This window comes from Haemaphysalis longicornis, unplaced genomic scaffold (genome assembly GCF_048455015.1).
Source record: "Haemaphysalis longicornis isolate Haplotype H1 unplaced genomic scaffold, Haemaphysalis longicornis Haplotype H1 scaffold_1, whole genome shotgun sequence".
Taxonomy (NCBI): domain Eukaryota; kingdom Metazoa; phylum Arthropoda; class Arachnida; order Ixodida; family Ixodidae; genus Haemaphysalis; species Haemaphysalis longicornis.
The window spans coordinates 24,234,860-24,248,567 of record NW_027526203.1 but is presented as its reverse complement, the minus strand read 5'-3'; the positions used below and the strand labels follow the sequence as shown (position 1 = coordinate 24,248,567).

Genomic DNA, 13,708 nt, shown 5'->3' with positions numbered 1-13,708 from the left:
CAAAGTCACATCCCACAATCCATTATATATACAGACTCCCTCAGTGTCGTGCGGGCGTTGTCGTCAACAAAGTCTTCGAAAAATCACATTGTAAATCTAATAGTCAAGGGTATTATGTCGGTGTATGTACGCAAGTTTGAACTGGTTCTTTGCTGGGTCCCTGGCCACAGTGGTATAGCCGGGAACGAAGCAGCGGACCGAATGGCTGCTGGTGCTACACTCTCGAATACAGTAGACATAACCACATTACCCTACACCGACGTGAAACCACACATCAGACAACAACTTCGCAAAACATGGCAAACGCACTGGAGTGAACAAACAGACAACAAGTTACACGTAATAAAACCACACTTGGGACCATACACCACCGACACACGTAATAGATACACTGAAGTCGCCTTGGCTAGATTACGGATAGGGCACACTCATGCAACGCACTCGCACCTTCTCACGGGGTCTCCAAGACCTCTGTGCAGCAGGTGCGGAGAGGCCCTATCCGTGATCCACATCCTCATACAATGTAAGGCACTCGACATTACACGACGAAAACACTTCCCACAACTACACACACGACACATTCCACCACACCCGTCATACTTCTTAGGAGATGAAGCCATGTTCTCTGTTCAGCGAACCTTAAGGTTCCTATCTGAAGTTCATTTCTTACAACTCATCTCTTATCACCCATAGTTTTACCCCTGGTCCTATACACCAGCCACCTTATTTAATTTTTAACCACTCTTGTTCCTCACCCTGGCCCTTTACACCAGCCGTGCTCATTGTTTTTAACTGATTTTATTTCACCCGCCGCGGTGGCTCAGTGGCTAAGGCGCTGCGCTGCTGAGCACGAGGTCGCGGGTTCGATTCCCGGCCGCGGCGGCCGCTTTTCTGATGGAGGCGAAAAGCAAAAACGCCCGTGTGTACGAGATTTCGGCGCACGATAAAGATCCCCAGGTGGTCAAAATTAATCCGGAGCCCTCCACTACGGCGCGCCTCATCGCCTGCGTTGCGTCGGCGCGTTAAACCCCACAATCAATCAATCAACTGATTTTATTTCGTGTTCTCTCCTATCAAATCACTTTGTGTTTGGCGCTCTTTGCCCATGTCGGCCTTGCGCCAATAAAATCAATCCATCATCATCATCGAACAGGCCGCTCAACTGCCCCCACTCACCAGCATAGTGGAGGAAACGCAACTTATGCATCAGCAACGCCTTGACCTCACACCACAAGGCCAAGCACTCAGACGATGGGATCTGCAAAACAGCAAAGTCGACCCCACGATAATACCCCCTTCAATCCCACTCTGGGATCGTCGAACAACCGGTATCGGGCGCCGGAAACCACTCCCAAGACGAAACACAGCTGTGCGGGAACAATATATACGCAAACTTAAACAAGAGAAAGGTCCTGATGAATGGGATATCTTCGCAGATGCCTCGCTTGATGGTGCGCAAGTGGCCATTGCCTGGGTATGCCCTGAACACCCTACCCTCAATGGCCACCGCCAAATTGCACACACCTACAGCCTCGCCAAAAAAGCTGAACTCCTTGGAATACTCGGGGCGCTTCAACAACTGCAACACTCTGCACCAACTAACGTCACCAAGTTCAGACTAATTACGGACTCTCATACAGTGTTACACGAGCTCAGCAAGGCCTACATTCACAATGCAACTGCCAATCTCATCATAGCACTAATACAGACCCTCCAGCAACAAGGCACGATTGCTCGACTTGCGTGGACACCTGGTCACACGGTTGGAGCTAATGGAAATCAGCAAGCCCACAACGAGGGAGTGCCTCCTAACCTCTCCTCCCATGATTTCGAACCCTTCGCTGACGCCTACTCCAGAAACATGGTATTTGCAGCGCCAACGCTTGCAACAAGAAAGCCACAAGCGACTCCAAGACATTACCCCTCAGGGCTTCCTGCCTGCTGGAACCCCCCTCAGATGCCAAGAAGAAATTTTTATTAACAAGGCCTACACAAACGCGCATATACCCCAGACGTAACCTGAAAATGGTTTAACGGCGCCACTTCCCTCACATCGGCACCCACGTGTACCTTTTGTGGGCAGGCTACAACACCTAACCTGTACCATTTAATCTGGCACTGTACGACATTTGACAAAGGCAGAGCCGCCCTGCTTGATAAATGGCCACTGCCATCTGACGCTCATGCGCACTTACAGCTACTCCGGAGTAACGCATCCTTACTCGGAGCAATAGGCCGATACGCACTAGAGAGTGGTCTCTACAAAGCAGTATACAGTCGAACCCCGCTACAACGAACTCCGCTTCAACGAAATTTCCGCTTCGACGAAATATTTCCAATTCCCCGTCAGCTAGCCATAGAAGTCAATGCAACAAAGTCCTCACCACAACAAACCATTTGTCAGGCTCGATTTCGCTTCAACGAAATTTCTGATGATTTGGGCTGGGTTTTAACAATTATTTTACAATAAAATAAGCGTAGCGCCAGCTATCTGTAACTTTTTATACATTCAGGACGCCTAGTTTCATCGAAAACACGCGCGGTGCGCCCACACTGCCACCCAAAAGGAAAAAAAACTCATAGGCAGGTGCCATTGTTTGATGGTGATAACGATGTGGCTGGCCGTCTTTACATGAGGCGCAGTCCCGGTTCGCCAAGCCGGAGCTACAGCCAATCCGTATCCAGTTGAAATCGCATGAATGTGCTCCGCTGCTGTTGTGGCGTCGTCATGTATGCGTTGTGAGCAGATGTCCTTGCTATTTTCCTTCTACCATTCTTCATAGCCAATACAGGGTTCGCACAGGTCCTTGAAAACCTTGAAAACCCTTCTATTTAGAAGTGTCAATTTCAAGACCTGGAAAGTCCTGGAATTTTTAAATGGTTCTTGAAAACCCTTGATTTTTCCTGAGAGAATCAACGGCCCTGTCTTTTCACAAGAATTTAAGGTGTTTGTCATGGATTTTAGGTGTTAACAACTGTGAAGAAACATTGTAACAATCAAGTTTCAGTGTATTGCGGGAAATTACAAGTTTGGTGGATTTTCATTATTACAAGGCAACATTGGGAGCAGGAACTTGTCAATCCAATCCATATCACGACACAATCCAGTGAAAGCCAGCTTCTGTTCTCTTCCATCTAGTCTGTGGACGCTTGCTCATTGCATGTTTGTTGTGCCTAATATGCTCCATCTACGTTTGCTTTTACGTGCAAATGGTGGACGTGTACATAGTTCATCCTGCCTTGAAGCAACACTTGCTCGATTTAATTTCAGCTGATACTTTCGCTGACAAAGCAGGAGATGCAGGCAACATTAACTAAGTTTAGAAATCAAATAGCCTCAGCAAAACACAAAGAAAAAAGAAAAACCTCTAAATACCAGCCATGAAATAAAAAAATAAAGCTGGGGAAGCATATACGAACCCGTTAGCACCTATCTAAATGTGCACGAATGTGCTTAGGTATTGTGCAATAAAAAACTTTTGCGTTGTGTTGGAAAAGTTATAAATAATCCCAGATAAAACATTAGATGGGGACCTTGAAAATGTGTTTTCTGGTCTTTTAAAGTCCTTGAAAACCCTTGAATTTTTGCTTTTGAAGCCTGTACGAACCCTACAAGAGCAAAAAAACTCCCACCTCCCCTCGCGGGAACCCCTGTGTAGATGCGACGCATAGGCGGAGCGGCGAAGGGAACGCGTTTTATAGCGCTCATAACGTTGAGGGGACTGCGTAAGCTGGTCCCAGTCGATGACGACGTTGGCGTACTTGTAAAGCGGCGTGGACTCTAGGTGTTTGAGCCAAGCGTGGATGTTGCTTCGCCGGAGAACGGCACACCGGTTATATGCGCAGTGCGCCCGAAGGAGAGGAAACCGCGGAAGAGAGAGTACTGCACATGTGCCGGCCCCAGCGCGTCTGCCGCGGCTATGACGCAATGTGCCGCGGCTATGACGCAACGCAATCCAACACAATCCACTTTAATCCAATCCAATCCAAATCCAATCCAACCGAATCCAAGCCAAGCCAGCCAATCCAATCAAATCAAATCCAATCCAATGCCCCTCGCGAGAGAGTGTTCGTTATCGGAGAGGAGAGGGGGTGAGCGGCGGAGAGCGGCGGAGAGCGCAGCTCGCGCGGCGAGGAGAATGGCAGAGGGGTGGACAACGCCGACGACAACAACGATGACGACGCCGGAGGGACAAGGCGAGTGAATCAGATGCTCTGCATCTAAAAATCGTGTTTGAGTGTTTGGTCTTGAAGCCAAGTCATCCTACCTTAGTCGCGAGCGCGCGGTCATGTTAAATGCAAGCACATGCGTCTTGCCTGCCAAGGTCAGTAGCTGCCGTGCCCTATCAGAGGATAAGATAACGGCACTGCTCCTGCCACAAGTGAGAGGGGGGGCTTTCGATGGCCTAGAAGCTATCTGCAAGTAATCAGCTCGATGGACACGCCTTGTACAGCAATAGGTTTTGCGCCTGAATTTCTTCACCCCCCTCCGTAACGCGTTCTTTGCGTGCAGTGAAAAAACAGATAACCATTGGTATGTTTGTTATCCGAATAAGCATGACATTATTGCGCGTCACTCCTTTTTCTAAACATTGTATTATGATTTCAATGATGCGGAAACATACGGGGCTATTTTTCGGGCCTTTCCGGGGTGTGTTGGGGCAGATTTCGCCTCAACAAATTTTTGCTTCAACGAAATTTTTCGCACGTCCTGTCAATTTCATTGTAGCGGGATTCAACTGTAGAGCGGGCCTGACCTTGTGTTTTTTAAACGGCACACAAGAACGAAGATGCCCACGAAAGGACCTATGATCCCACAATGAACTTTAGGGCATCCCCCTTCATCCCCTCCCTACTTACTTCCTTCCCCCCCAAAGGGCTTCATGCCTCGTTTATAATAAAGCATATTCATTCATTCATTTCCTGCTATAGGGAACCTGCACTGGGTAGGAGGCGCTCCGAACATGGTACACTGAGCGCCGTCTAGGGGAGCGGGGCAGAAACTTTTAGTAGTACGGAAGCAGACGATCCGCCTGTGTCCGTGTGTGTATAGGCCTGCGCGCGGGTTGCGCATGTGCTGTTTGAACACATTTTGTGCCGTGTCTGCCAGGGGAGAATGGTGCTGGTCGTTCCGTGGCATGGATCTGTGATGGTACCATCACCAGAAGACTTTCTACGAGAATGCTTGATGGATGAAGGGCAGAAGCTGTGTACAGCAAGCTAGGTGTACGACGTGGAGGAATGCGAACCGCAAGATTCCGGTGGTTCACGTGTTACTGCCAAGTGCCATTTGCAAGAGACGGTCATTTACTACAATGTCACTATACAGCTGTGCCCCCGAATAGTGTTTTATTTTTTTGTTGTCAAAGAGAAACGACAATTCTAAGCCAGGTTTTGTTGTGTTGTTTGGTTGCCTTTTTTTGGCTTGTCGCTCCTCGCGGTCCCATTTAGGTCTGTGCCTTCTGCATCAGGCCCTGCTGGGATTGCGCTGCTCTGAGCTCGTGTTGCCCACCTGTGCAAGTAGACAGAAAAGAGTTCCTTCAATTGTCAAAAAAGCTAACCATAAAAAAAAAAATGGTACCAAGCGCATTAATTAAACAGCTAGAGAATGTTTTTGAGGGTGCAGTCTTTGCACCTGTACGGGCGAAATGAGCGAATAAATGCATTAAAAGGCAGTTTTAGAATAGGTGAACCCGGCTTTGGGGGCCCCCAAGAAATTAGGGGAACACAAAAGGAACGCGTTTGCGCATGGCAAGTTTTAGAGGGGCTTCCCCAACAACCCGCAACCAACTTGTGTTGCTCGGGTCGGCTCGGGTGTTGGGAACTTTAGACTTAGCATCGTGGCGGATATTTGACCGCCGCTATCTGTACAACTGCGAATGACAATCCCTAACACAACTTTTCACCACACTATCATCTCCTTTTTCGCATGTGGAGCTTTATTTTTGCAATAACTGCCATTTGAACGATTGGTGACCACAGTATCTGTTGTGGCCTGTTTTGATTCTTCCGGGCAGGTAGCGCCATCCTTCGGCCACTTGCCGCACTTTGTAGTCACGACGGGATGATCTAGAAAAAAAGAGGGGGGGGGGGGGTTCGCACAGCAGCGGGTGACACTAAAAGGGCGTGCAGATTACTAACGGAACAACTTTGTTTACCGCACTAAGGGCTTACTTCTCGAATTGCTCCACTGACGATCAAGCATCACATGGCTTTACTCAGTGGTACGCCGATGGGGAAAATGATGTAATGTGTGCCAGATGGGGCATGTTTTGACGGGTAACTGCATGCAGCGACGGTTCTGGGGTCCTGAGCTCACTTATGCCAGAGCTCAGGACCCCAGATATATTGCAATCCCTTGAGCAATTTGTGATGAACATGTCAAGGAGTGAACACGTTCAGCTGGTGACGTGTTGGTAGTGTGGTGACGTTGCAGAGCCCATTGCACGCAAGGATGGCCATAAAATCAGCCTTAGTGCCGGAATGTTTCAATACATCGATATTAGTCTCCCCTAAGAAGTAGCAGGCAACCCATGTCATTTGCATACGGAAACAAGCAATCAATGAAGCGGGAAAAAGGCAGCAATACATCCAGTTGGCGGGTGGTACATAACAGCAAATAGTTCTTTGCCATAGTTTATGCATAGGCTTTCATAATTATCTGTGATTTGGCTGTATTTAGAGGCTATTTCAAAACCGGTGAATGTTGTTTGGATTGATACCCCGCCTCTACGGCTGCCTATGTGATTCATATAAAAATGGTTGTAGCCGGGCAGTATGTAATGGTCTGAGTCTTCGGTATACCAAGTCTCGGTGAACATAACTACATGAAATTCTATGTTGCATGCCTCATATAACGCTGAGACATCATCATGTTTTGTTCTGAGTGATCGGGTGTTTAGATGAAAAAGCTTTAGGAATTTATTTAGATTGATGTCTCCAGCAGCTGAAAAAATGTTTTCTGGCGGAATGTAATCCGTGCTCATGAAAAGGGAACTGAGTGTTTTCGGTTTATGGACAGATAACCCTACGCGGGATTCTGTGCACCGTTACTTTGGCTATCGCTTTCACTGGCGCTAGGAACTACGTGCGACTTCTGGGCTCCATGTGCAGCGATATGCGCAGCGTCGTCCGTGCAGGTCTTGTTGATATCACTTTCGGTGTTAATGGCAACTATTGGTGACTTTTCTGCTTGACGGGCAAAGATATGCTGTTTTTTACCCACACAAACTTCCACCCGTTTTCGCGTTTTCGTGCATTTGGTATTCCAAGCAACCGTTTCATTCCAGGGCATAGGTGTTCACTTACCGTATTTACCCGATTCTAACGCGCCCCCGATTCTAACGCGCACCCGATTTTCCTGGCAAAAAAAACGAAAAAACTTGCACCTCCGATTGTAACGCGCTCGGGACTTTGTGACCCAGACAAATGAATGCGAGAGAAACGGCCGATTTATTTCCCAAAGTAATCTCACTCATCTCACTCCTCGTCGCTCTCCGCTGACCACAACATCTAGGCCTCGGTGCCTTCAAGCGCGTTCGCGATGCCACACTTCTGAACGAATGTTCAACCATGGTCGATGGGATCATGTCCCACGACTCACACGCCCATCCCGAGAGCTTCTCCAGATGTACACGCTTCAGCCGACCGCTCGTTTTGAACGCGTGGGAGCCGCTGCTGCCATTGCTGTTATCAAGCGCGCAAGTGAAACGATTTGACGATTTGTGTGAGCGCCGATAGAAAAACCTAGGCGCCTAGGCTTACTGCTATAGAATACTTGCTGCGTCCGAAAAATCGTTGCTAAAAGCTTTGGCGCCATCTTGAGATGGCGATGGCGATGGGTGGGACGAAATTTCCGCTGTTTCGACAGTTTCGGTTTTGTATCCGATTCTAACGCGCATGCAATTTTTCGGCCTATTTTTTCGGAAAAAAAGTGCGCGTTAGAATCGGGTAAATACGGTATGTATATAGGCTCATCTGATCCTAGTTCAAGGGTTTCATTTGTTAGGCGCTTCTTACGGGCTTTTTTGAGAACCTTTTCTTGCTTTTCATGGCGTTGAAATTGAGCGACAATGTTTGCACTGCCGGGGTTCTTGTTTGGAACTCTGTGGCAGACATCTATGTCATTTGGCGATGCGGTTTCACCGGCAGCTACACCGATCTTTTGCACAATGGCAACAAGGTTTTTGCTCGGTTCCTGTTGAACCCCTTTGATTTTGATGTTTCTATTTCGGGAATATTGTCCAGTTTTCAACAAGTTGTCTTCAACTAGAGCGCCGTCTTCTCGTGAAAGTCTACGTTTTTTTCTCGTGCCCGTCTCTGTGTTCACAGCAAGCGCAATGTACCTTCAAAACCATGTTACACCAACTAGCCCGACATCAAGCTTTACTGTGTTGACTTGTGCTCAACTCATTCTCGAGTGTGTAAACCTTGTGCCGGAGTGCTTCATTTTCTTTTTTTAGGACACCGTTTCCATTCTGCACCGATGACCAATGTCCATTAGCGTCATAAAAGCCTTTGCTCATGAAATCAAGACTTTTCTTAACTTCTTCTATCTCTAAGCGTAGGTTTCGCTTGTCAGATCGGATGCTACGTTCTAACGCCACTTCGAAAAGCCTCAGATCATTCCTCATTTCTTAAATTCTTGCAACACTTTTACCACTTTCTTTGCATTTTGACCAGCTATAAACCGCATCCAAGAACAGCAAGAAATGAACATTGGACAGCAGCAACAGCGACAGACGAAATAAAAAATCTAAGCAGACATTCCTAAATGTGGAAAGCAACGGGCAAGGTATACAGGGGACGCTTAGGGTGGTGTGCGCAGCGATGTCACTGCTGCTGAATTGGGCACCAACAGCTTGCAGGCTTTTATGGGCGTCGAAACTGGCCCCGTGACCAGCTGGTGACAAGCTGTTTCCGCTGGCGCTGGGTAAGAGGGAATGATGCCACGTGGACCGTACTGGGTTTTGCGCCGTCGTCGGAAGTGCGCGTTCAGGCCCGCATCTGTTTCTTCATTGATCTGCAAGGTATACACGGGACGGTTAGGGTGGTGTGCGCAGCGCCGTCACTACAGGCAATCTTTTTCGCTTAATTACTTACTAAATGGGTCAGTGATTTATTTGCTGACCTACCAAATGCTTAGGCAAATCACACTAGAAAGGACTGACTTGTTTAGTATAGAATTTGATTCAGCTGAAAATTTCTGATTGGCTCTGTACTACTAGCCCAGGTGCGAGACGCTGGTGAATGTTTGGATTGTTCAGCTTATCCAGCAAAGCAGAGCACAGGTATGCGGACCCCCTGGGGGCCCTTGGTTCAAGTGTGACTGTAGGTTCGGCTGTTGGAGTTGCTGGCTCGTTGGTGGTGGCCTGACTCTGTCGCCCACCCACAATGGTGGGCTGCACGCAGGCGGCTGCTGCGGTGGTGCCTGGGTGGGCCTGGGGGCTTCAAGCGGGAGGAGCTCTTCCGGCGGGACTACCTGGCGTCGTACAACGTCCTTGCTGTCTCCCATAGCCGCAAATTCCTGGCCCTGGGAGGAATCCAGGGCCACGTGGCCATCCTCCGATGCGGTGCGTTGGGGGAAGGGGCACGATTCTCAGGCCGGCTTCAGCCGTTGCAATGACCCCCCCTTTGTGGCAGTAACAAGAAGCAAGAAACGTGGTCCAGCGGATTGGGGTGCATGTTAATGTGCGATCACTGCACCACGGATGGAGGACTGTGTGGGGAAAGACCAGAAGTGAGCGAGCAAGATCTGTGTTAGTGCTCATTTGTTGCCTTTCTCTCGGTTCTACCCGTCTGGTGTGACCAGCCTGCTAGCATCCCATGTTAGATAAGGGAATGCTCTGGGCCCGTTTGCCCGTACGCATAAGTTCCCACCTACAATAAGACGGCGACCGCCGACTACGATAAGTCGGAGACAGCCGCGCCAAATAAGTTGGTTGCCGGAATCGCCGCACGTGACCATCCAGAGAAAACTTATTGGGTACCAGCGACACTTATGTACCTAGCCATCGAGTACCTAGCTGATCACACGGATACAAAATACAGGGACTTTAACAAAATCTAGGGGAAACGCTACGAAACCGAAACCGAAACAGACTGAAAAGTCAACAATCGGCGGGCAGAAAATCAGCTCGCAGTACGCTAGAAAGCCAAGTGGGCGTCACCTAGGCCCGTTGTAGCTAAAGAAAACGCTGCCGCATTTTGCCGACAGTCATCTGCCTGCTTTAGAAGCGGCGATCGTTGTGAAATAGAGCAAAAATTATCAGTTAAATTGCGCCACAGTTGGAACCTTGTTGTCTGAGATCTATAAAAACACCCCCCAACCGCAACCACTTCCCGTGGCGCGACTACACATCTAGTTTCACATGACCACGGAAAGCAGAAGACGCTTGTAAACAGGCTTTCCACATTATTTTATTTTGACGACGATGTTCTCGTATTTTCGGCCACAAGAATTAATGCAATGAATGTTTCAGCACACTCATTATTGCGACTTGCTCTCGCCAAAGTTGCACAAGCGAAATGGCGCTAATAGATTTACCACGCAACCACGGCCGATGGCTTGTGTGTTGGAGTGCGTGTCTGTGCTACTGCAATATACTATAACGATTTACAGAAAGCAACATGTTTCTACCGACAACGCAATACTGACATACAAGAAAAACACATTACGCCTCAACCGTCTGTACCCAAGTGTGGAGCAATTTAACTGACAATTTTTGCTTTATTTCACAATGATCGCAGCTTCCAAAGCAGACGACTGTCGCAAAAGGCGGCAGCATTTTCATTGGCTGCGCCGGGCCTAGGTGTCGCCCACTTGGCTTCCTGGCGTACTGCGAGCTGATTTTCTAGCCGTCGATATGCACCTTTTCAGTCGGTTTCGGTTTCCTCGCGTTTTCCCTACATTTCTTTCACAGTCGTCAACTAGGTGCTGAACTTTCGCTCGTCTCAGATAAGTTGTCCCTAGATGATCACTTGCGGCGTTTCCGGCAAACCACTTATTCGCCGTTGCTGTCTTCGACTTATCGTAGTCGGCGGCCGCTGTCTTTTTGCAGGCGGGAACTTATGCGTTCGGGCAAAACTGAACGCCGCCCCGACCAAACCGTAACCGCCGGCGCAAGCGTTCGTCGTCGTAGACCTCGAAAGGGCGTATTCGGTCGCGAAACGCGCTGTCTGCGCAAGGACAGCCTTAGCAGCAGAGCTAGTAGCCGATGTGGGCGAGGGGGAGCAACGGCAGCCATCCTTTAATTATAAGTTCGCAACTTATCCGCGTACGCTGGCCGGGTCCTTCGTATGTAAACAAGGCTTATCCGCGCGCTTCTTTCGGTTCCTGACAAAGGACGTATTTCCTAGGGAGCGCATAAACTTGCGACTTCGCTGCGTAGGCTGGCCGGGACCTCCCTACCAGTATACGCCTCGAGCTTCGCGATCACTGCGCCGCCTGCCGCCGCTTCTCCGTGGCGTTGACGGGATTTGCACTGCGTGACTGATAGGGGCTCGTGCAGTGTTTTGGTTCTATTTCGCTTCTTTTCGCCTTTCCGCGCCCTAAAAAAACTTTTTATGGTGACGAATATAGGTAAAGAGTACGTTTAGGTCACTTAAAAAGCAGCTGCGTCTTCGTAGAGTACGCGATCGCCTGCAAGAGCTACCCGGGGACACGGTTCTGCGCGCTTCGTCGCCGCTCTTCCGGGCGTCGGCGACGGCAGCAACATATCACCCATGTCACCTCCAAAACATCAGGCACAAATGAATTCTTCTGACGCCTCGTTTAGACCTGATACTGGCACAATGAGAGGTTGGCTTCATTTTGCAGCGTAGACAACGAATGCGGCTTCGTTTCACATATATACGCCGCGAAAAAATATGTTTCGGGGATGTGATTACCAAATCCCGGACAATAACTTATGCCTTTTATAAGAATATAAACCATGCGAAAATGTAAAGTATATTCCAAGCCTGTGCGTCGTTAAATATGTGCCCACACACGCCATATAGCAAGAACCAAGGAAATGAAACCACAGAAAAATAAATGCTGTGCCAATGCGGAATTTAGAAACATAATAGTTCTAACGGAAATAAAAAAAAACAGTGAAACAGTGCAGCTTCTCGCATGCTAAAGACATTCGTCTAAACTTAAGCCAGGTAGGTTTCACTAGACCAACTATACACGAAATGCACTGCTATTTCGCGAGAAATCGGTGGGGGGGGGGGGGGGGGGGGCGAGGAGGAGGACGCCGTGTACAAATGCGGAGCGGAATCAAGCAATGAACGTTTTAGTAATCCCACACATAAATCTCGCGTTCACTTTTCTTTTGTTTTTCTACTTCAACGAAGAGCTGATCATACGGCGGACGCATTTTTGGAAGTATACAGGGTAGGCTGTTCAAAAAGCGATGAAATGTGTCGTTGGAAGAGTGTGGCATGTGATAAGGCCCTCTGATTTCAGTTTCTGGTTTATTCTGCAGGCTCCCTGTGCCATATGACGCTATTTTGAAGAAGCATTTAGTCGCGGACGCGGATTATATTGTAAGCCAGTCTCCGCGCTGCTCACAGAGGATATATGTAGCAGATGAAGGTCTGCGGGCGTGCACCTCATGACAAGACGACTCTGTCGTGTGCTGATCCCCGAGTATAATTATGCATTGTCCATCGTACTTTTGTTGAATATTTCCGAAATTAACACAGACTGGCTTGTAAATGGTGGTGATCAATATCTGAGGCATAATATTGGCAAACGTAACTGGTGTGCTGTCAGTTATGAGTGCTCCGCTGATTATGTAAGCGCACAAAACCGATTTAAATCCTAGTGTATAGCCGTAGCATGAACATCTGAGGAACCGGTGGTTACGGAGACACGGCTAGTAAATTCAGGTCAGTGTAACTACAATCGGCTCCATCATACGCCGGTTCCGCGACGCTGGCCTGTGACACACATCTGGCGCTTATACAGACCGAAAATACCACACTAAGATTGCGTCGGAAACATTTACACTCTCGTAAACACACCCCATTTGCGAACAGAGTGACTACTCCACACAAACATGGATTTCAAACGCCCACAAACGGTAAATCTCAGTCGTGAACGTGCCGCAAAAGCAGCGGCGGCACTGGGGAGCGGGGCGCGGACTCCCGCGCCTGCTTTCGAAACGGGCCGCTAGGGGGATTTCAGTGGCGCCCCTACAGGCTGCGCTCGAGGCGTATAAGGTGGGGAATAAGTCGGCCACCTTATTGGCGCGCTTGTTTCGGTTTCCGGCAAACGACTTAAGCGCATAAGTCGTAGTTGAGAACTTATTCTCCAACTTATCACGTACGGGCAAACGGGCCCTGGTCTCAGAGGCCATTCTCTTTAACTGCATTCAGTGTATTGGGACATACAGATAACAAATATGCAGTCAGCTTTCGTGTGCAAGACATAAACGTGAAGTTGCATAATGCCACATGGCAAATTATTTCTGCCTAAACTTTGCTAATGCATGCACTAAGAGCTTTTTCTGATTCATTCAGACCAGGTACCAAAGAACAGGCTCCAGAAGACAGCATCACCAGTCTAATACAGGGCAGGCCTCTTGGTTGTCTGTGCCTCGGGAAAGTAACTCCAGGCATTCTTACACAAAGTGTAACTAAATGCCTGCCTTACAGTACACATTCTTGTAAATAGATAACTGGGGGATCGCTGTCGATGAATTTCACATTTCAATTTGCA

General features: G+C 48.6%; 1 protein-coding gene across 1 annotated transcript in view; it reads left to right on the top strand.

Moving 5' to 3' along the window:
* The window catches only part of LOC144175534 (tRNA (34-2'-O)-methyltransferase regulator WDR6-like), a 161,844-nt gene that overhangs the window by 71,497 nt on the left and 76,639 nt on the right, over positions 1 to 13,708 (top strand). The window contains exon 10 of the mRNA XM_077704610.1: positions 9,412 to 9,572. Coding sequence (XP_077560736.1) covers positions 9,412 to 9,572 — 161 coding nt within the window. The remainder of the gene's footprint in view (positions 1 to 9,411; positions 9,573 to 13,708) is intronic.